The sequence below is a fragment of the Marmota flaviventris genome, chromosome 10 (genome assembly GCF_047511675.1).
Source record: "Marmota flaviventris isolate mMarFla1 chromosome 10, mMarFla1.hap1, whole genome shotgun sequence".
Taxonomy (NCBI): domain Eukaryota; kingdom Metazoa; phylum Chordata; class Mammalia; order Rodentia; family Sciuridae; genus Marmota; species Marmota flaviventris.
The window spans coordinates 41,921,369-41,944,408 of NC_092507.1; the positions used below are offsets into that span (position 1 = coordinate 41,921,369).

The 23,040-nt window shown below is 37.0% G+C and overlaps 1 protein-coding gene across 1 annotated transcript in view; it reads left to right on the forward strand.

Annotated features, from left to right (window-relative positions):
* The window catches only part of Scp2 (sterol carrier protein 2), a 107,108-nt gene that overhangs the window by 64,015 nt on the left and 20,053 nt on the right, over positions 1-23,040 (forward strand). The window contains exons 12-13 of the mRNA XM_027945011.2: positions 11,361-11,514; positions 21,153-21,246. Of these exons, the coding sequence (XP_027800812.1) occupies positions 11,361-11,514; positions 21,153-21,246 (248 nt within the window). The remainder of the gene's footprint in view (positions 1-11,360; positions 11,515-21,152; positions 21,247-23,040) is intronic.

Below are 23,040 nucleotides of genomic sequence, written 5' to 3' on the forward strand. Positions count from 1 at the left end.
TGCATATAACACAAATAAATAAGATAATAAATATAATACAGGGCAGAATATAAGTGTCTTAGGAGAAACACAAACCAGAGCTATGAAAAGAAGAAAAAGGGAAACGGGTATGGCAAGAGTGAAGATAAATTAAATATCCACTACACACTATGCACTTTTCTAGCATTTATAACTTAGTTGGGATTCAGGGAAAGAGATGCAAAAAGAGAAAGCATGCTTAAATTAATTAAACCAGACTATTTGCTTTTATCAAACAGATTTAATTCTTTTTCATTTCTACAAACTCTGTTATTTTCTCAGTAAACACACAATGCTAAGTGTCGGGTATTGTTCTAAGTACTCTTCATGCCTTTAATTCCCATATTCTTAATATTTTATGAAAAAAGAAAATAGAAGCATGGAGAGTATAAGTAATTTGCCTGAAGGCACCATGCTAGAGAGAGACAAAGTTAGGATTCAAACCCAGGCCATGTTTTTTTTTTTTTTTTTTAACAGAGAGAGAGAGAGAGGTTGTTTTTTTTTTTAATATTTATTTTTTTAGTTTTCGGTGGACACAACATCTTTATTTTATTTTTACGTGGTGCTGAGGATCTAACCCAGAGCCCCGCACATGCCAGGCTAGCTTGAGCCACATCCCCAGCCCCAGGCCATGTAGAGTCCAAGGTCTTAACGACTTCTCTCTACTCAGTGCATTTTCCTCAGCAGAAATGCCCATCTTTAATGTTCCTCTCAATTGTTATTTATCTCATGAAGCCTTTCCCGATTCTCTGATTTTTTCCAAAGATTAAATTAGTCTTTCCCTATTCTGAATTCCCATTATATTTTCTTAGTACTTCTCTTTTGACCTTTATGCTTGTAGTGTGTATTCTAATTATTTATAAGCTTTTAGAAAAATCTCCTCTATTTGATTAAGAGCCTGCAGGCTCTTAACCATTTTACTTGTTTCTTAAACATTTTACTTGTTTCTGTACAGTGCCTAAGATAAGACTTTACACATGGGAAGAAATTATTGCTCCATTAACCTCTGAAAAGTGGGATAGGGCAGAAGGAATACATTTGTTTAATGTGGGAAGACTTAGGATCATTGGAAAGAATTCACAGAAAGATTTTGGCCTGACTCAAGAAAGAACTTTTTAATATGGCTTCTTAAAAGTGGAATAAGTTGCCTTCTGTCAGCTTGCATTGCCTGTCACAGAGGCTACAGACTAAAAATGCATACAACAACTTGATGGAGCTGTTGTAAGAGGAATTGTCTATTTTGTTAGGGCTTATATTTGATGAACTCTTAGATTCTTCCTCTTTCTAAGATGCTCTGATTCTTAATGGGATGTAATTATTTCTTCTTCTGAGTTCACATGGTTCTTGATGTTGTTAGTGGCACATCTATTATTCTATCCTATGATTTTTATTTTTACATTTCAGTACTTTTAAAGGTATTGCAGACTTTTTAAGTGTTAAGAATTTGAGTGCAAATGAAGTGAGAGTAAATGGAATTTTAACCAGGGGACCTAACATATGCAAAACATGATGTGGTTTTTCTTCAGTCTACAAAAGACTCCTAAAAGAAGTCAATCCCTGGACAATGATTGGCAAGACCTAAATCCAGTATAGAGCTTTAAGTCAGCAGGTCAGAAAACATAAATGGCTTTTTTCCAAAACTTCTTTGTCACCTTTCATTATATCCTCCAGGACACCCATCCTCATTTCCATTTTGCAGAAATGAATGTGAGGAAAGGTAAAATTTTTTTATATATATGTATCTATTTTTATTGATTTTTTAAATATGATGTTGAGGATTGAACCCAGGGCCTACGATGCATGCAGGGCAAGCACTCTACCACTGAGCTACAACCCCAGCCCTGGAAAGGTAAATTTTATAATTAAACTCTAATGCACACCCTCTAGTACCAAAAGAAATGGAGCATTTATTCTTTTTTTTTTTTCTTTTGGTACCAAGGATTGAGCCCAGGAGCGCTTATCCACTGAGTCACATCCCCAGCCCTTTTTTTTTTGATTTAGAGACAGGGTCTCACTAAGTTGCTTAGGGTGTTATTATGTTTTGGGGCTGGCTTCGAACTGGCAATCTTCCTGCCTCAGCTGATATTATAGGAGTGTGCCACCACACCCTGCTGAAAGTATTTATCTTGATACTTATTTCTAACTAGAAATGCCTAGGAGCAGGCTCTAGCTCTTATTGCTCCTGCTAGGTAAGAGGAAGAGAGAGAGGGAAGATTATTTATTACTTTAGTGGTAACAAAAATTACCACTAAAGTAATAAATAATTAGGTAAAATCAACATATAATCAATTGTATATAGTTAAAATACACAACTTAATAATTTTGAATATGTATACCCCTATGAAACGGTGACCATAGTCATGGTAGTCAACATATCCATCAACCCTAAAAGTCTTTTTGAACCTCTTTGTAATACCTCCCTTCCACTACTCTCCAACCCTCATTTGGAAGCAACTACTGATCTGCTTTCTGACAGTGTAAATTAGTTTGCAGTTTTTAAAGTTTTATATAAATGGAATTTTAATATCATGTGCTTTTGTGTGTGTGCCTGAGATTTATCAGTGTTACCGCATGTATCAATATTTCATTTCCCCCTCTTTGGTATTAAGCATTTGGTATTTTATTTTAATTTTGAGACTGAGTCTTGCCCAAACTGGCCTCAAACAGAGTCCCACTTCCAAATTCCAGAGTAGCTGGGAGTATGGGCATATGCCACTGTGCCCAGCTAGTTCATTTTTTTTTATTGCTAACTAGTATTCCACTGTATGGATATAACACAATGTATTGTTGATGGACATTTGGGTTGATTTCAGTTTTTGGATATTAGAAGCAAAGATACTGGGAACATTCATGTATAAATCTTTGTATGAGGAGCTGGGCACAGTGGGGCATGCCTGTAATCCCAGTGAATCAGGAGGCTTAGGAAGGAGGATCAAAGCCAGCCTCAGCAATTTAGTGAGGCCCTAAGCAATTCAGACCATCTCTAAATAAAATACAAAAGGGCTGGGGTTGTGGCTCAGTGGTTAAGTGCCCCAAGGTTCAATCCCTGGTACCAAAACAAACAAACAAACAAAAAATCTTTGTATGAACGTATTTTATGTTTTCTCTTGAGTAAATACCTGGGAGTGGAATGACTAAATCATCTGCTACTTTTTAAGAAACCATCAAACTGTTTTCAATGTTTTGAAGGTTGTTTCATTTTACTTTCCCACCAGAAATGCAAGAGAGTTCCAGTTTCCCCAGATCTATGACAACTCTTGATATGACTAGTCCTTTTAATTTTAGCTATTCTAATCAGTGTGTATTAGCATCTCCTAGTGATTGTAATTAACATATTTCTAATGAATAATGATGTTGAACATCATTTCATGTTCTTATTTGCTGTCTGTATTCCATTTTTGGTGAAGAGTCTATTCGGATTTTTGTCCATTTTTTTATGTTGGGTTTTTCTTTTTGTTGAATCCAAGAGTTTTTTTTGTTTTGTTTTAAATATATTCTATATACAAGTCCTTTATCAGACATTTGCTTTACAATGATTTTTCTCCCAGTTTATGTCTTTTTTCTTCTCATTCCTTGTACTGTCCTGTGAAGAGCAGTAGTTTTAAATTGGTGTAAAATTCTATTTGGAATTTTATAAATGGAATTTGTATAAATTGAATTTTATACAAATTCATTTATTTGTTCTTTTATATATTATACATCTAGTTATGGAGGAAAAAAGTAATGCCTTTTCCTCATCCATTATAAGGGTTACTGCTGACACTACTATACCAAAAGATAGATTAACAAGAGAAAAGTATATTATTTAACAAAGTTTTATATAACATGGAGGCTTCAGAAATGAAGACCCAAGACACAGAGGAAAACTACGTTTTTATGCTAAGTCTGATGAAAGAAGTGGATAATCACTGTGAAACATGATTGGACAAAAAGTGTATAATTAATGGTTAACCTGAAGGAGAACCCTTTGGGTCTCTATGTAGCATTCCTTCTCTTTGTGCTTAGGGCAGGACAACTGTCACATGGAGATCTTATAACTCACTTTTAGGGGAGATAGATCGAGATGGTGACCTTTCCAGGTTTTCTTGTTTGTTTTGTGAGGAGTTGAGGGGGTAGGAGATAGGAGGATATGAGGAGATCAGAGAGACTGTTGTTGTTTCTGAAGCCCTCCTGTGTTTTTTAGCTAAAAAATACTCAGCATGCCAAGGTGTCAAACTTTGGGATATCATGTTCTGATCCTCAACATAATGCTGTATCTAAGAATCTTTGTCTAACCCAAGGTCACAAAGATCTTTTCCTTTTTTTTTCTTCTAGCTATTTTATAATTTAAGTTTACATTTTGGTCTATGATCCATTTTGAGTTAATTTGTGTGTGTGTGTGTGTCACAAGTTATAGATCCAACTTTATTTTTGCATATGGATTTCCAGTTGTTTCATCACCATTTGTTGAAAAAGCTATAATTTGTCTACTCCATTGACTTTGTACTTTTGTTACAAATCATTTGTGTATAACTGTATGGGGCCTTCTTTCTGGACCTATCTTCTATGTTTATTTAATCCATTCATCTGTGTTTACATTGATACCATACTGTTTTGATTTTTTGTAGCTGTGTAATAATTCTTTTTTAATATTTATTTTTTAGTTGTAGTTGTACACAATAACTTTATTTTATTTTTATATGGTGCTGAGGATCGAACACAGGGCCTCTTATGTGCTAGGCGAGTGCTGTACTGCTGAGCCACAATCCCAGCCCCTGTATTCTTGAAATAAGTAGTCTTAGCCCTCCAGCTTTGGTCTTCTTTTTCAGAATTGTTTGTCTAGATCCTTTACATTTCCATAGATATTTTAGAATCAGCTTGTTGATCTCTTAAAAAAAAAAAAAAAAAAAACCAAACTCTCTGGCTTTTGATTGGGATTATGTTAAAAGTGTAGATTAACTTGGAGAACTGACATCCCCAAATCAGTGTCTTCTGACCTATCAACAAAGATTGTTCCTCCATTTATTTAGGTTATCCTTAGCTAAAGAAGCTACAATAATATGTATAAATATAATTGTATGTAGAAATAGAATTAAGTTTTGTTATGTTGATCTTGTATCCTACAGTCTGGTAACATTCACTAATTCTAGTACCTTTTTTGGTATTGGGGATTGAACCCAGGGATGCTTAACCACTGAGCCACATTCCAGCCCTTTATATTTTTTATTTTGATACAAGGTTTTGCTAAGTTGCTTAGGGTCTTGCTGAGTTGCTGAGGCTGACATGAACTTGAGATCATCCTGCCTCAGCCTCTCAAACCACTGGGATTATAGGCATGCACACCATGCCCCAGTTTCTAGTCCCTTTTTAAAAACATTAATTTTTTTACTGTTATGAAATCTGAAACCTATTTTGGCTGATTTGATACAGCCAATCCAGCTTTCAATTTTTAAATAATAATTATTAATTATTGACAATAAAAATAATATTAGTAATTAAATAATGCAAATTTTCTATTTTTATCCTTTTGCTTTTAATCTATTCATGTCTTTATATTTAAAGGCCATTGGCAGCATTTAGTTGGTTCTTGCTTTTTTCTCCACTCTGATTATTTCTGACTTCATTTGGGTGATTAGACTGTATGTGTGTATATATATATATTTTTAACATTAAAATTTTAATATTTCTTTATGGTGAGTGAATTGTAATGTAAAGTCTGTTGTTTTTCTCTGGTTCTAAAGCCAGGCACTGCTATGCATGTAGGAGTCCTGCAGAGTCCTTCCTGTTGATTCTGCTGGAAATTGGTTGCACTTCTTTTTTTTTTTTTTAATTTTTATTATTAGTTGTTCAAAACATTACAAAGCTCTTGAAATATCGTATTTTGTACATTTGATTCAAATGGGTTATGAACTCCCATTTTTACCCCGTATACAGATTGCAGAATCACATTGGTTACACATCCACTGTTTTACATATTGCCATACTAGTGTCTGTTGTATTCTGTTGTTGTAGTCTGTTTATATATATATATATTTTAAATATTTATTTTTTTAGTTGTAGTTGTACACAATACCTTCATATTTATTTATTTATTTTTATGTGGTGCTAATCCAGGGCCTCGCACGTGCTAGGTGAACACTCTACCACTGAGCTACAACCCCAGCACTGTTTATATATTTGATGTGATTAATCATATGGTTAGGGTTGAGTCTGTCATATGGTTAGGTTTGTGTTCTAATTGTCCCAGCTATTTTTTATTTTCTTTTCCTTTTTTTTTTTTAAATGACTATTTCACCTCTTTTCGTGGTTGATATAGGTATAACTTTGTTTTATTTTATTTTGGGGGCGGGTACCAAGGATTGAACTCATGGGCACTAGACCATTGAGCCATATCCCCAGCCCTATTTTCTGTTTTATTTAGAGAGAGAGTCTCACTGAGTTGCTTGGTGCCTCACTTTTGCTAAGGCTGGCTTTGAACTTGTGATCTTCTTGTCTTAGCCTCTGAGCTGCTGGGATTACAAGGCATGGGCCACTGTGCCTGGCAACAGTGTTTTATTGTTTGAGTGGTTGCTTTATAACTTGTTGTATACATCTTTTTTTGTTTGTTTTTCTCTTTTCTTTTTCATTTTTGAGGTGGCATCCCATTATGTTTCCTAGTCTGGTTTCAAACTCCTGGGCTTGAGCTATCCTCTTGTCTCAGCCTCTGGAGTAGCTGAGGTTATAGGTATTTGCTACCATACCTGGCTTTATTGTATACATCTAATCATAGTTTGTCTTCAAGTGATATTGTACTGCTTCACTTATAGTGAAAGAACTTTCCAAGTCCTCAGCTGTAATGATATTTTGGTTAAACACAGTTTGCATATGTGATGATATATACTATACAACCTAGGTATGCATTAGGCTATACCATTTAAATTTGTATAGGCACACTCTATGATGTTTATACAGTGATGAAATCGACACCACATTTCTCAGACTGTATCCCACTGTTAAAACAGTGTTTCCCAGACTGGTGTCCAACTTGGATTCTCCTGCCTCAAGTTTCCAGAGTAAGCTGGGATTATAGCTGTGTACCACCACACCTGGCTTTGGCTGTGTTCACGTTATAGGAACGGTCATGGGTTGAAGAAAACAGGATGAAGAAAAGATTTCAGATAGTTTCTCAAAACATTATCCCTTAGAGTTATTTCTATTCTGTTGTTTTCCAAAGCACTTAATAGTTATATTTGATAGTATTTTAAGTTACACTATAAATTTTTTTAATAATTTTTTTAGCTGTAGATGAGCACAATACCTTTGTTTTATTTATTTATTTATTTATTTTTATGTGGTGCTGAGAATCAAACCCAGGGCCTCGCACGCGCTAGGCAAGCACTCTACCACTGAGCCACAACCCCAGCTCCACGCTATAAATTCTTTATATTTTTATATATTAGATGTTTGAATGATTTATTTTAGAAGCAAATACTCTATCTATATAGCTGAGTACTAGCCCGGTTGTTTTTATATAAAAATATTGAGCAATAACTTGTTAGGAAGAATTTCCAGAAAGATGATGGTAAATGAAGTAATCAGGATAAAAAAAATTTCCCCTAACTAAAAGAAGGCTATTACTGATTGAATATACTACTTTGACAGAATGCACATTCCTATGCTTGTCCATAATTTATTTATAAGCATATTATGTTCATGGCAGAGGGAAAAATGGCTTTCAATTCAATGCCAGAAATTATCCAAGGGAAAAAAATTTTTAAAAATTTGCTGAAATAGTTGATGTTTTCCCACTTTCTTGGCAAGTGAATTCCTGAGGCCAATTGTTGACTTCTGCTCTTCACAGAATAGATTCTAGTAATATAAGGAACCTGTTTATTTGAAAGTAGATAATCAGAAAGCTCATATAAACAGTATGTTCCCCCCCCACCCCTGACACTCAGCATTTGTCAAAAGCAAATGAATGAGAAAATAAATTAATTACATGGATCTTTATTCCCTCCCCTCCTTCTTCTTTCATTTAAGTTGGGCAAATGATTAGTAGAGATTTGTGTAGTCTATCATGTCTTCTGCAGTAGAGATTGAAATTATTACAAAATCTGGAAGTGCTTCCATTACATTTATTCCTCCTTCCATCCCTCTCTCTCCCTGTTTCTCTCTCCTTTCCCTCTTTCTCTGCTTTCCCTTTCTGTATCCCCTTCCTCCTATTTTAGCTGCTTTGAACACTCTTTCCTGACCCACTCAACTTTCTGTTCCTTAAGCAGACCATGTTTCTTCATACATGTTTCTCACTCTTCTAGAAGCATTCTTTTCTCCTTTTCCCTCTATCTTCTCTTTACTCACAGAGTCTCAGTTTAGATTTCTAGCATTTGGACATCATTCCTTGACCTTCTAAGCTATACTAGGTATTCCTCCTCTCTGCTCTGGGGTCATATATGCTGATGCCTGTGGTGGCATTATCAGACTACATTTCAACTGTCAGCATCTCTCTCAGGCCATCAATTTCACAAGGGAAAGGACCAGGCTTATCTTGTTTATTGCTGGATCTCCTGATCCCGTGTTTGTGTCATCATAGGTACTCCTGCAGTGTTTGGCACATTCTAGGTATTCCTAAATATTTTTTGGGTTGATGGGTAAGAAAATATATCCAATAAGATTCATAAGCATTTTTCTGTATTGTTAAAAAACTTTATGAGCACCATTTTAAATGGGAACAAAGTACTTTATCATATACTATGTAATATGAAATATATATATATATATATTTTTATCTTTGTCTGGTTTCTGACACACACAGTTTCTAAATCCCTTATAAAATTTTCTGTATGATAAGGGTGAGAGGAGCATCTTTTGTTATAGTATTTGTTCTTTTACAAAGTTTCTAAAACCTTCTGCAATATCCTAACGGGTGGGAGTATCTATCATTATTCATAACAAGCCCTTTCCATTACACCTGAATTTATACAAAAGCAGTTTTTCTGGGACTAGTCAGAGGATTAGTGGATGGGAACCCTCAAACTTACCCATCAGCCTCCAGGAAAAAGGTGGAACTAGAGATCAAACTCTATAAAAACTTCTGGACAACTTGATTTGATGAGCTTCGTTGTTGGTGAGCATATACTCCTTCTGGAAGGGCTGCACACAGAAGCTCCTGTGCTCAGGTCCTTCCTGCCCTTGCCCCATGTACCTCTTTATCTCTGTCCTTTGTAATGAAGTGGCAAAATGTGTTTCCTGTGTTATATAAGCCATCCTAGTAAATTAATCAAACCCATGGAGGAAATTGTGGGATCTCAGAGTTGTAGCCACTATCTCCAGGTAGACAGTTTCAGAATTGAATTGAATTGTGGGATGCCCAACTGGTGTCCACTGAAGAGTTCTTGGTATATGGGGAAACTGCCTCTCCCATATATCTGATCACAGAAATGCTGTGAATGTGTTGAGCAGAGAGGTCATAAGTCATAGAGTTATTAAATGTGTGTGACTTTTCCTTTTGGCATATGGATAGCTCATAATTTATATAACCATTAACCAATTATTTCACTTTTAGACTATCTAGTTTTTCACTGTCATAACAATGTGGTGAACTGATAGCTTTGGATATAAAACTGGGCCTAGACCTGTTTCTCCTCCAAAAGGTTTTGCTGGCTTAAACATTCACCAGTACTGAGTGTCTTTCTGCATAGTTTCCTAGCTTTGATTTTTCTCATTTTTAAATACCCTTAGCAATTTGATCAGTTGTAAGTGGTATGATTCTGTTTTATTTCATCAATGGTGAGCTTGAATATTTTCTCAAGTGGTTGTAAATCATTTGAGATTATTTTTGTGAAGGCAACTAGCAATATTTCACTAACCAGTGAATATAAAACCAGTTTGAATACTTTTTGTTATGCATATTCATTAGATGTTTAGACTTTTTATAAGGCAGATTTCTAGTGCAATTGATTGCTCCAAAGTTTGGGTATAATACAATAATTTCAATTTGATCTTCATTAATTTTCAAAATGCTCACAATTTAAAAAAATCACTAGGGCACTTGTCTAGTGTGTGCAAGGCCCTGAGTTCAATCTCCAGTATCATGGAAAAAAAAATTAAAGATGTGGAGTTAAAGCTCTTTTTTTTTTTTTTTATTCTGGCGCTGGGGATTGAACCCAGGGCCTTATGTATGTGAGGCAAGCACTCTACCAGCTGAGCTATATCCCCAGCCCCTGGAGTTAGCTCTTTAAAAAAAAGTGTTTAGGGTATACTTTGAATATGTGGCACTGCTTAGAAATGAAAAGTGGCAATTAAAATTTATTGGGGAGGTGGGGGCGGGTTGTAGCTCAGCGGCAGAGCGCTTGCCTAGCACATGTGAGGCACTGAGTTCCATCCTCAGCACCATATAAAAATAAATAAAATAAATAAAGATATTATGACAATATTAAAAATGTCTTTAAGGGTTAGGGATTGTATAGAAAACTGTCACAGATGCTCAGAAGTCAGCAGTTGTTACTTAGGATGTGGGTGGAATAAACACTAGGTAGGCCTGCAGAGCGCTGCCTCCAGGACAGTGAAACCAGTCTTTCCTGATTGAACATTCTTTTTTTTTTTTTTTAATTGTGTATGGACACAATGCCTTCATTTTATTTTTATGTGATGCTGAGGATTAAACCCAGTGTCTCACACATGCTAGGCAAGCGCTCTACCACTGAGCTAGAACTCCAGCCCCTTGATTAACCATTTTTAACTCAGTTCTCTTTTAATAGCTGGGCTGATAGAAAGACAAACCTAAATTTTGAGACATGAGTTGTAGTCTCAGCTTTGGAATTAGCCTGCTCTGACTATTCAGATTACTTAATTTTTCTGTTTCTCAGTGTTTATATCATTAGAATTTATTATCCAAGGGCCAGAATGTTATGAATCCATAACTCTTCTTGCGAACAGCTGGGAATGGGTCTGGAAAGCAATTCATATTTGTTGGGAACTACTTGGGGAAAATAATGGGAAAAATTCCTTTATCAGCTAGATGTTTTTAAGGGAAAGTGAATGTCCAAATCCTACATTATTTTCTAATGAACTCCCAAATCCTAGGTAAGTATTTTCTTCTGATACATTAAAAATGACATACTTAAATTGTTGTATGCCCGTTTTCCTGGGCCGGCGAATCGTTTTTTTGGTGTTTTCGCTTATAAAGTGCCAGAAAACGACAGGTTGAGTGCGTTGAAAGAGTGGAGGGAATTTCTTCAGATATATTGGATATTTCCCAAATAAGAGATTGTCTAACTGCTTTAATCCAAAGTCACTATTAGACACTCGGCGTTTCTGGCTGTAGGAGGCTGGTGGCTGCCGCTGTCTGAACTCCGCACTCCCGTGCTCTGTGTTCGATTCGCTAGGTCTGGCTCAGTGTGCCGAACTCTGCTGGCAGCTGAGAGGGGAAGCCGGGAAGAGGCAAGTTCCTGGTGCAAAGGTTGCTCTGCAGCATAATTTAGGCCTCGGAGGAGCAGTGGTGGTAACGCTCTATAAGATGGGTTTTCCGGAAGCCGCCAGGTAAGTGGCATTCTGCATTTTGTCATTTAATCCTTCTGACTATTCACAGTGGACCCATTCCAGGTAAAAGTCCTAATTTTATTGTTTTAGTATTCAGGGAAAAGTAATCTCATTACTTTGATTGCCTTGGCAACGGCTTTTAAACTTCAGCAGCTTTAGGGAAATATTCCACCCACATCCTGCGAAGCCAAGAGTGCTGAACAGGAGCCCCGGGCGGCCAGAGTAGGAGTTCAGGCGAATCACTTTTTGGTCTCCTTTCCCACAGGCTTTCTCTCCTGGCCGCCCAGGCTTCTGAGGTGGATAGAGGAAGCCACCCAGTCAGTACATGTGGGATTGGAACTTCCCAAATGTGTGTTTCTGAGTCACCAGGCCTTCACTGCTGCTGACATCCTTTGGCCTCTTGCTGACTTTTTCCTTTCCTTCAAACACCTGCTCTCCCCAAGGCTCAGACACCTTCTGCCATCCCTCTAGGTCCCTCAACTTCCTTGTCACCTAAGAAGGGCTCTTTCTTCCAAAAGGTAAAAAGTCCCCCTTCCTTTCAAAGGCCCAGCTTTCCTCTTTGTATGCTTTTATTTCCCACCACTTTCTGTAACTTTGTTCCAAATATTATGTATACCCTCTTTTGAATCTTTCCATCTTTCTGCTCCCCTTGGCTCATTTCCCTCTATCAGCAAACATAATCTTCCCTATTCTAAAAAATTGATTTTTCTCATTGACATAATTATTCTTTCATGATAAGCCTTTTATATAGAGGCATCTTTGCTACCGTTGTGTGCTGGAATACCTCATAGTCTAGCCTCACTCCTGATGACAGGCAAGGCTGATCTGAATGAAATCAAAGGTCCTTATTCTTACTTTCCCTCATTATTCTCTTTAACCATACCTTAGCTTTTAGCACTTAATTCCCTTGTTTTCTCCTGAAATTTATTCATACCTTTTGCTTTATAAAGGGTGTGAGACACACAGAATCCCCTGTATTCTTACTCTTTACATGTTGTTGGATCTCTTCTCTCTATTCTTCCTCTGCCCAGAGTATCATTTCTGTTGTAAAAATTCTTTAAGACCCATTTCAAGTATCATCACCTTTTAAATATTCACAGCTCTTTGTGCCTCTTGGGTCCTATTCCAGTTTGATTTGTAATCAATCTGGTTTCATTAACTATGAAATACTTGAGGCCTAAGAGTGTGACTTCCTTATCCTGCTCTTAGAATCTCTCATAGTGAATAAATGTTTATTGAATTAAATAAAAGGTATTGAATCTTAATGTTTGCTCCTAAATCTAACTCATTGTTTCGTATTCACTCTGGAAGTCCCTATTATATTTGGAGTTGAAAACCCTTAGTAAAAGGCAAATTAGAAAAAGCTACCATAGTCAGAATAATTTGTATAGTTCTCTAATTTTCTCAAGAGTAGAAAGTTATGGGCTCTGGACAATAGATTTTCTTTTAAATGTGGAATTCTCATAGTTTTTATGAGAAATAAGTGTTCACATAACCCAGGGATGATATTTTTGGGAAAGCAGAAACATGAAAAAAAATTCCAGATGATATACTAATGATTGAAAAGAAATTGGCTGGAGATATTACAGACATTATTTGGTAGTTTTAGTGACAGAATGTAATTTATGCTCAAAGGCAAAATTGGAAAATTCTTAATTCTGGTATTAGAAATACAGTTTAAAAATATGGTTATGGTTTGGTTTTTAAACAAAATAATTATAAGCTACTCACTGCACATAATCTGATTTGTGTACTCATTTAGCTAACTTTGATGGAGCAACTGCTACATGCTCAGGTCCCTCAAGTGTCATCTTCTAAGTATATGGGGAGGGCAGAACATATTCTTTTCAAAATGCCATAAAAGCTCAGAGGAAGAGATTACTCTGAAGAAGGTAAATTTAAACTTGGATGACTAGGATTGCCCAACAGAAGGGTAGGGGAAGGGCAGTCCAGGCCTATACATAAGTATATAGATTTGAAAGTTTGGCAAGTACTGCTGCATGGGTGGAGGGTAGATTATTTTGTGTGGATCTAGGTAAAGGGACAGAGTCAGTACTGTGTAGCAAACAGAAGCAGTACAACTTGCTTTTATAACACTCAGAGGAGTTTGGAATTTCTCTCATAGAATATGTGTTTTAGAAAAAGATGATGTGATTATTCAGTACAAGAGCCTGGCATTACTTTGAGTTGGATGGAAGAGAGAATAGAGGCGAGGAATGCTTGGGCAGATGGTGCAATAGTGTGGAAAAGAAATGTTTAGTGCTGCAGCAGGGGCCCTGAAAATGAAGAGGAGAGTCCCATCACCCCCGCCCCTAACCCCCAGTACTGAAGACTGAGCCCAAAGCCTTTTATGGCCCAAACAAGTGTTCTACTACTGAGCTACATCTCCAGCCATTTTTATATTTTATTTTTGAGAATGATCTTGCTAAGTTGCTCAGGCTGGACTTAAACATGGGATCTTCCTATCTTAGCCCCCCAGTAGCGGGATTACAGGTGTGTGCCACCTCTCTTAACTGAGGCCATATTTAAGAGTGATGACAACTGCATTTGATTTGCAATTAAATTTTTAAAAATTAGATCAGTTTTAAATATGATTGGTTTTTGTGTTACATAACACAAAATTCTTTTTATCTAAGTAGGGAACTTTTATGATATCTAACTAGGGAACTTTTATGATACAGACTTAAGTTTGCATTCTGTACTAGGTTAAATAGAACCTAATTCATTCTAATAGGTTAAATGAAACCTATTTCTAAAACTCAACTTTGTTATGCGTTTCTTTTTTTAAATTTACTTACAGTAAAATTTACCATTTCATCAGGTTTCTGTAAGTTTTGACATGCATATGCTGCATAGTCATAACTACTACCATAATCAAGATATAGAACAGTTCCATCACTGCCCCCCCACCAAATTCCTGTGCACCTCTCTAGCCAGCCTTCCCCACTACCCTCTCCCTCCTGGAAACCACTGGTCTGTTTTCTGCTCCTGTCGTCTTCCCTAGTTAAATACCATCTGTATGTGATATCTTTTTAGATTTTTTCTTAATAGACTGGAGGCAGATTTTTTTTTTTTTAAACAGGCAATATTGATCAGTGGAAAGAGCACATTATTGACTTTTCACACCGCCTGTGTTGGGCCTTTCCTCATTTAGAAAATACTGAAGGTATCTCTTTTAGGGAAACAGAAAACAACTGCCACACATTATAGTTGTTTTTTCATTTTCCAGTGCTTTTTCTTTTCTTCTTATGTCTCTAGTTCATATAACTGATTAAATGGACAAAAGTGGTTTTACTTATTAAATTACAGCTATCACCCAGGGACTTGAAGAAAATGAACTTGAATTTTTTTGTGCAGAAAGGGAAATATACCCAACTTGTCGAAAATAGTGGTTTGGATGAGGAGCACCTCCTACTTATCCTGAAGGGTTTCTTTTTGTCTTCAAAGGCTGTATTTCAGTTGTGACGGGACCATTTGCCTTCTCTGAAGTCAAGGGGAGTTGCTGATTGAGAATGAACTTTACTTTGTAGTCCTTAGGCACATTGCAAAATCATCGCTAATTAGAACAAACTGATTAGGGTTAACTGTAGATTTTGCAATTGAAATTTAAAATATAGGATTTTTTAATTCTTCTCATGCACTAAGAATAACAGCAACCACTTTTTAAAAATTAAACAACTGTTAAGACACAATTCACATGCCACACAAATCATCTATTCTAAGTGTACATTCAGCAATTTAGAGAATAGACAGAATTGTGCACTCAGTGCCATGATCAATTTTAGAAAATTTTCATCACCCCCAAAGAAACTGCATACCCATTACCCATCATTCCCTAGTCCCTTCCTTCTTGCAGTCTCTAGAAACCACTCCTCTACCTTCTGTTTCTGTGGATTTGTCTACCCTGGAAATTTCATATAAATAAGGCAATATGTGGTCTTTCATTATTGTCTTCTTTCGTTTAATATGATGTTTTTCAAGGTTCATCCATGTGTGTCATGTATTAGTACTTTATTCCTTTTTAAGACCAAATAATATCCTATTTGTATGAGGAGTTCCATTTTTCTACATCCTTTCTCTACCTGTCCTACTCTGTGTGAAGTTGTTTCTTATTGTGATATTGATTTGCATTTCCTAAATAGCTAATGATGTTAAGTATCTTTTCATGTGCTTATTAACCATTTGTATATCATCTTTGGAGAAATGGCCCTTTTTAATTTGGGTTGTTTTTAAGTCTTTTTATTATTGAGTTGATAAAAGTTTTGTTTTTACTGGGGAACGAACTGGGGTTCTCTACCACTGAGCTACATTTTAGCTTTACTTTTGAGACAGGGTCTTGCTCAGTTGCCCAGTTTGGCCTGAACTTTGCAATCCTCTCACCTCAGCCTCCTGAGTAGCTGGGATTATGGGTGTGAACACTGTTCCTGGAGTGAGAGTTCTTAAACAATTCCTTTTTGAGGGTCTGGTATGTGCCAGGCCATACATGCTAGATGTTTCACATTCAGTCTTACTTTTTTCCCTCTGTTTTGGGGACCAAACCCAGGGACTGTATACAAGCTTGGTGAGTGTTCTACCACTAAGCTATACTCCCAGCTGTACATCTTTGTTTAATCCTCATAAAACTCCTTCATGGTCAGTATTATATACCTGTTTGTAGGTGAGATTGATGTGTTTAGTGCTGCAACAGGGGCCCTGAAAATGAAGACGAGTCTATCTAAAGAAAGCCTCAAGTGGTAGGAATCAAGGTTCTAACCATCATCTGTCTTAGGGCAGGGTATGTGTTTTGTAGACTATTGTGTTCCCAGTCTTTGACATTGTTTAAATGAAGCCTGTATAGGTCTTACAATGAAATTTTTCAGCAATCTAGATATTCACCAACTAGGATAGTCTGCTGGTTTCTCTTCAGAGTCCTTTCCAACATTTTACATACTAGATTTATTCCAGGAAATTTATAGGTAAACCAAATATAAATAAAACCAGTCAGAATTTAGTTTTGCTAAAAGAACTTTGTGTATAAAGAAACCACATGAGAAGCTGGGTTTAGTGGCCCTATATCTGTAATCCCAGCACTGAGGAGACTGAGATGGGAGGATCACTCGAGCCTGAGAGCTTGGGGCCATCCTGGATAACATAGTGAGACCCCCATATCAAAAACCAAACAAAACAATGGAAAGAAATAGTGAGAATAATCTTTTTTGAGTGTGTATATTCTCTTTCTGAATTTCAGTTAATAGCTTCAGTTTCCTTTGAACAGGGCACACATCAAATAAACTGTAAGGAGGGGTTTTCAGAAAATATTGATAGCATACCACATATTAACTTTTTCCTAATCTGGGTGAAAAGTTGGTGAATCATCAACTTGATGAGCTTTTCAAAACAAACAAGATAAAGAGATAGTCTGTGACCTTTGGGAACATGTCTGGACATTACCACATAACAAATACTGTATACTGCTACTAATATCTTATTTATCATATTCAGTTAAGATGTGGCAAGTTTGGAGAAATACATGGTGGTGGGTAAAGGTTGAAAATTCAACTATTGATTAAATGGAATTGGCTTTTGGAGAAAAACTAATGTTGTCACCTGGCTTTAGATCGCTCAGACTTTATGTGTTGGGAACTAGTGATGCTAAGTGTTTTGTTTGTTGCTGTTGGGTTGTTTTTTTTTTTTTTTTAAATGTGGCATCTGCTTTTGAGAAGTAGATCTTTAGTAGGGTCTCATAGAAAAAGGAGTTTCTTGGGCCAGGACTTGAAGGGAGAAGCAGAGTTTGCCAAGAAGGAGACATTCAGACCCAGAAGCAAAGCCACATGGCCCTGAAGCCTCCCTGCTCTACTGCTTCAGATCCATTCCTGGTTCCTATCAGTGTGATGCCCCTAATAGGCTCACTTTTCAACTTGTTAGATTTTCCATAGCCACCCTTTCATTCCCACTCTGCTGATTGCTTTATCTTATTCTTTGTTGAGAATGTAGCAATTTTTAAACCCAAACACCCTCATCATTGATCACTAGACTGATAGACCTGTCTGGAATTGCACCTCTCTGATCCTGTTTCTTCCCTTCAGCCTCCTTGGCTTAGATCCCGTCCCCTGTCACCTTCTTAAGATTTCTCTCCTTCCACCTCCTTTCCTCTGGTTTATTATTATCATCAGGTATAGCTCTTCTGATAAGTCAATCTTGAAACCAAACCAAACATTCCTTGAAAATTCTAACATATGCTACATCATAAATAAACCTTTTAGACATTAAGTGATAAACTCTAGTCACATGAAGACAAATGCTGTGTGATTTCACTTATATGAGGTACTTACGGGTGGTCACAGTCATAGAGATAGAAAGCTGAATGGTGTTTGCCCGGAATAGCAGGGAGTGGGAAATTAAGGAGTTATTACTTAATGGATACAGAGTTTCAGTTTTACAAGATGAAAACAGTTATAGAGATGGATATTGGTGACAGTTGCACAACATTATGAACATATTTAATACCACTGAACTGTGTGGCACACGCCTGTAGTTCCAGCTACTCAGGAAGCTAAGGCAGGAGGATCACAATTTTAAGGCTAGCCTGGGAAAGTTAGTAAGAACCTTATGGTTCTCAAAATAAAATTTTGAAAAGGGCTGGGAATGTTGCTTTATCCTTAGCATGCACAAGGTTCTGAATTCCATCCCCAGTATTGGGAGAAAAAAAAAAGAAGAAGAAGAAGAAGGTGGTAAATCTTGGGTTATATATATTTTAACACAGTGAAAAAAAATAGAGAAGTTTTTTAGAAGTACATCCAGGAAAAAATATACATTTCTTGAAGAGATTAAAGAGATTAGTCAAAAGATCCTATTTTTTTCCCACCTCAAAATAAGAAGATAACCTTCCTTGATACCGTGTTCCCCTCTAAAGACTATTCCATTTCACTGTTCCCCTAAAAGGAATGTCTCAAAAGAGCACACTGTCCTGTTTCCTTTCATTTCCCCTCAGTCCACTGTAATTGACCACTACCCTCTGCCACTTGAAGCAGCCTTTGTCAAGGTCATGTGTTACCTTGTTACCAAATCCAGTGGGTACTTAACCTTTGGCAGTGTTTGGCATAGTTTACTCCTCCCCCTGAACTCCCTCTCCTCTGGGCTCCTGTGGTACCATACTTTCCTGGATTTCTGCTTGAGTCTTCACTGGCTGCTGCCTCCTCCCCTTCTGTCCCAGACTCTAAATAGTGGGGTTCTGAAGGGCATTGTCCTGGACTCTCTTTCTCTATAATTCCCTTATGTTCTATTCCCAGGGATTTAAAGGGTTATGCTGATTGTTTTTTGTCAGGTTTTTTTTGCCGCTATGACTAAAAGGCCCTGACCAGCATAACTGTAGAGAAGGAAAAGTTTATTTAAGGGCTCATGGTTTCAGAGGTCTCAGTCAATAGAAGGTTGGCTCCATCATGGTGGAAGAAATGTGGCAGAGGGAAGCTGCTCATGTGGTGATCTGAAAGCAGAAAGAGAGGTCTCTACTTGCCAGATACAAATATATACCCCAAAGCCATGCCCCTAATTCCCATCTCCTCCAGCCACATCCTACTATTTCAATTACCTCTCAGTTAATCCCTAGCAGGGGATTAATTCACTGATTGGGTTAAGACTCTCACAATCCAATCATTTCTCCTCTATATCTTCTTGCACTGTGTCACATGTGAGCTTTTTGGGGGGACACCACATCTAAACCATAACACTGATGATTGCTTCATTTTTGTCTCCAGCTAGATCTCTCATCTGAGCCCCAGACTCTCATCCAACTGCCTTCTGATCTCCCATACTGACTGTACCTGTAACCGAAAGTTGAGCTCTTCTATTCTCTATATTCTTTCATATCTCAGGAAATGGCCCTGTTGTCCCCAGTTATGCTCAAACTCCTGAATCTTCCTTGCCCTTTCTTTGTCCCTTTCCATCTCCCTCATCCCCAGCAACACAAGCTATGGATTCTACTTTGACTATACTTCTCTCTCTCCATTTCTACTCACCACCTATCAAGACTACTCCAGAACTCATAAAAAGTCTCCTTACCTCGGTTTTTGTCCCTTCTCCCCAAATCATTCTGTTCATTGTTGTAAGAATAGTCACAAACTATTTCTTTTCCTTGTTACCATTTCTGTGGTTTTCCAGATTCCTTGCTTTGGCTTGTCTACATAATCCGGTCTCTGCCTAATTCTCCAATTTCATTTCATGTCATTTTCCCTTATTCATTGGGTTCTAGTGAGGTTGGTCTTATTTTACTTTCTGTTAACATACCAAGCTCTTTTCTCACTCAGGATCTTGGCAGTTTCTTCTTTGAATAGCTAATTCCCTTTCTTCCTCTAATAGAATAGTAGCTTGAAATCACCTGTTCAGAGAGTCATTTCTTGACTGTCCTACATAAAGTAAGTTTCTCTTTTTCTTTGTATCCAGATACGTGCTACAATTCCCAATCTTTTGGGGGAATATGTGGCTTTTTTTTTTTTTCTCCAGCAGAAGAATATAAACTCAGTGAGGACAGGGCTTGGGTGTGACAGCTTCACCCTAAAATCTCCAGTGCACCTGGCAGTGTAGCAGAAGGTCACTAAATGTTTATGAAGTGATAGAGCAAGGGAAAGGAAAAATGAACTGGGAGCCTGTATAGGGAGGAGGTGAAAAGGGGAAAGAGAGAAAGAAAGAAAGAAGGGCTGTTGATGAGTAGCTGCTCTGCTCCTCTCCTTCAGACATTTCCTTCCTGCATTCCAGTCTGCTGTGGTGGTATGTGAGAGGAATTACCTGGCAGCCTAAGCTGCCCTCTTCTTTCTCAGACTGCTGGGATTTGTGTCCATACCTAACCTTGAGGCTCTGAATCAATAGTAGTTATGGCTCTTGTTGTTCACCATGGGCCACGAACTCTGAGAGGTGATCCCCTTTAATTCTGCAGTCTTTAGCACATTCCACCTCTTCTCTCCCTCCCACTGTGCACTGCAGTGAAGTAGCTTGCTCTAAATCATGTCACTTGTGAGTGGAGGAGGCCCTTGGGTTCATCCTGTGGCTCTGTAAAGGCTATGTTCCTTGTGCCACATCAAGCCATATTTCTGTAGTTGTTTCCTAAGTATCAAATAATCCAGTAGACAGATGGTTGTTAAACCCTTGTATTGGAGATTAAAAAAAAAAACAAAACAACAACAAAACAATCTCAAATCCAACCTGCTTCCTTCCCACTCTCTTATTTCCCTGTTGTAATTATTATCTTTCACTTGGACTGTTGCAAAAGCTACTTGGTTGATCTCCCTGCCCTCCCACATACTCCCTTACAGTCCATTTTTCAGCTGGCATGTACTCCCTCTATATCCCCTTAACCAGCTTTATTTTCTTCATAGTAACTATATTTTTTTTATTTATTTGCTTGCCAATTGTCTCTCTCCACTGCTAATATAAGTTTCTTGGGGGAGCTTCTTTGGTCTACAGTATTTTCAAGCATAATGTCTAGCACCTAATGAGTACTCAATATTTGGTGAAAAATTGGGAAAAAGGATTGTTTTATGTGCTTTTTGAAAATTTTAGATAAGAGTTGCAATATCTCTAGGAGTTTTTGACAATTACTATTGTATAAATGTTGAAAACCCTAGTACCCATGAATTGAAATTGATCCTTTCCCCCAATTCTCATAGGACACATCAGATTGAGGCTGCTCCCACCAGTGCTGCAAGTGATGGATTTAAGGCAGATCTTGTCTTTAAGGAGATCGAGAAGAAGCTTGAAGAGGTGAGATCTGTGTAAAACATTGCCAGGGACTCTGAGGCTGGGAAGTGCACACAGGTTTCATGTTGTGGCACAAGTTGAGAATTTATGTCATGTTATCAAGTATTCAGTATGTTTTAGATTTCTGAGAGTTTAATTAAGGCTTCCTTGTAATTCTAGTAAGAATGTTTATTTCAGAAATGTATAGATCTCCAGATGGAGTTAAAGAACTAGAATAAATAAGGTTTAAAATTGTCACTCAGTCCCTTGTAAGAGAGAGATTTAGTTCTGGACAAAGTTCATGTGTATAAGGGGTTCTCATATATTTTGGTGTAATTTCCTTCTGAATTAAAAAGATTTTATGTAGAATAATTCCAAAGAATAATATTTTAAATAATATTTAAGTGAGACTTTAAATGTACATGATGTCAAAATTCTTTTTTAAAAGGAATCATTTGTATTTGATTTCTCTATTTTTCTGTACTGGGAGTTGAACATAGGGCCTTGCACATGCTGGGCAAGCACTCTACCACTAAGCTACATCTCTGGCCCTTTTTATTTTGAGACATGATCTTGTAGGTTAACCAGGCAGACCTTGAACTTGTGATCCTCCTGCCTCATACTCCCAAGTAATTGGCATTATAGGCATGTGCCACCACACACAGATGTCTTTTCAAAGTAATTTTTAACTAATTGTTTTCTTATAAGAAATGATACTAATTTTTCAAAAATTTACATTGTACAGAAATACACACAAAATAATTATTTTTAATATTTATTTTTTAGTTTTAGGTGGATGCAATATCTTTATTTTATTTTTATGTGGTGCTGAGAATAGAATCCAGTACCTCACGCATGCTAGGCAAGTGCGCTACCACTTGAGCCATATCCCCAGTCCCCAAAATAAAAATTTAAACCTCCCCAAATTCTACTACTCACAGTTCACTGAAGTGTCAACAATGGTGAATATTCATTCAGACATCTCTCTCTACATAAACTTAAAATTTTATATAATGAGGATCATACAATATATGTTGGGTTTTTAAATTATACCATATATGCAGATATTTTTGTACAATAATTCTTGATAATAATCATACAGAAGCAACCTAACAGGAAGATTATTCTCCTTTGATAGAATTAGATATTTATTTCATTGTTTCAAACTTAGAAATATCTGGGATTTCATTATTGATTTCTTGAGACCATGCAAGGTACAGTTACAGCCACTATCACAATTCAAATTACACATCTGATGTGGAACTCAAAGTGGACTGAAGTAAATAAGAGGATTCAAAACTTTTAAGCTGTGTATTTCAGTCCAGTTAGAGCCACAGAGAAGCAAACACTGTGTGTGTTTCGTAATCTTTACTGCCGGGCACAGCATCTAAGGTGATTACACTGTGGGTGGGAGGCAGCTGTGTCTTGTGGAAGGGCCTAATATTTCCAGGATCTTCATAATGATCAGCAGCCTTCCTGAGATGGAGCAGGGCCAGGCTGATAGCTCCAAGAGAGTGCCACTGATCCAGAAGCTGTAGGAGGTTCACATGGTCATCTTGTGAGGTTGTATCTGCATGGGGTTACCTGTTGTTTTATAGTCTGCTGTTTTCTCTTGCTGTTTCTTGGCCATCAATATAAATCTTTACCATCCTTTTCAGTACATAGTATGTGCTTGCACATATGTATCATAATTTATTTAACAAGCTTCCTATGATTAATATCAGATTGTTTAAATTTTGAAAGTAAAACACTACTATAATGAATTTCCTTTTGCACTTGTCTTTAGGTACTTATTGCAGGATCAACTTAGTTTAATAA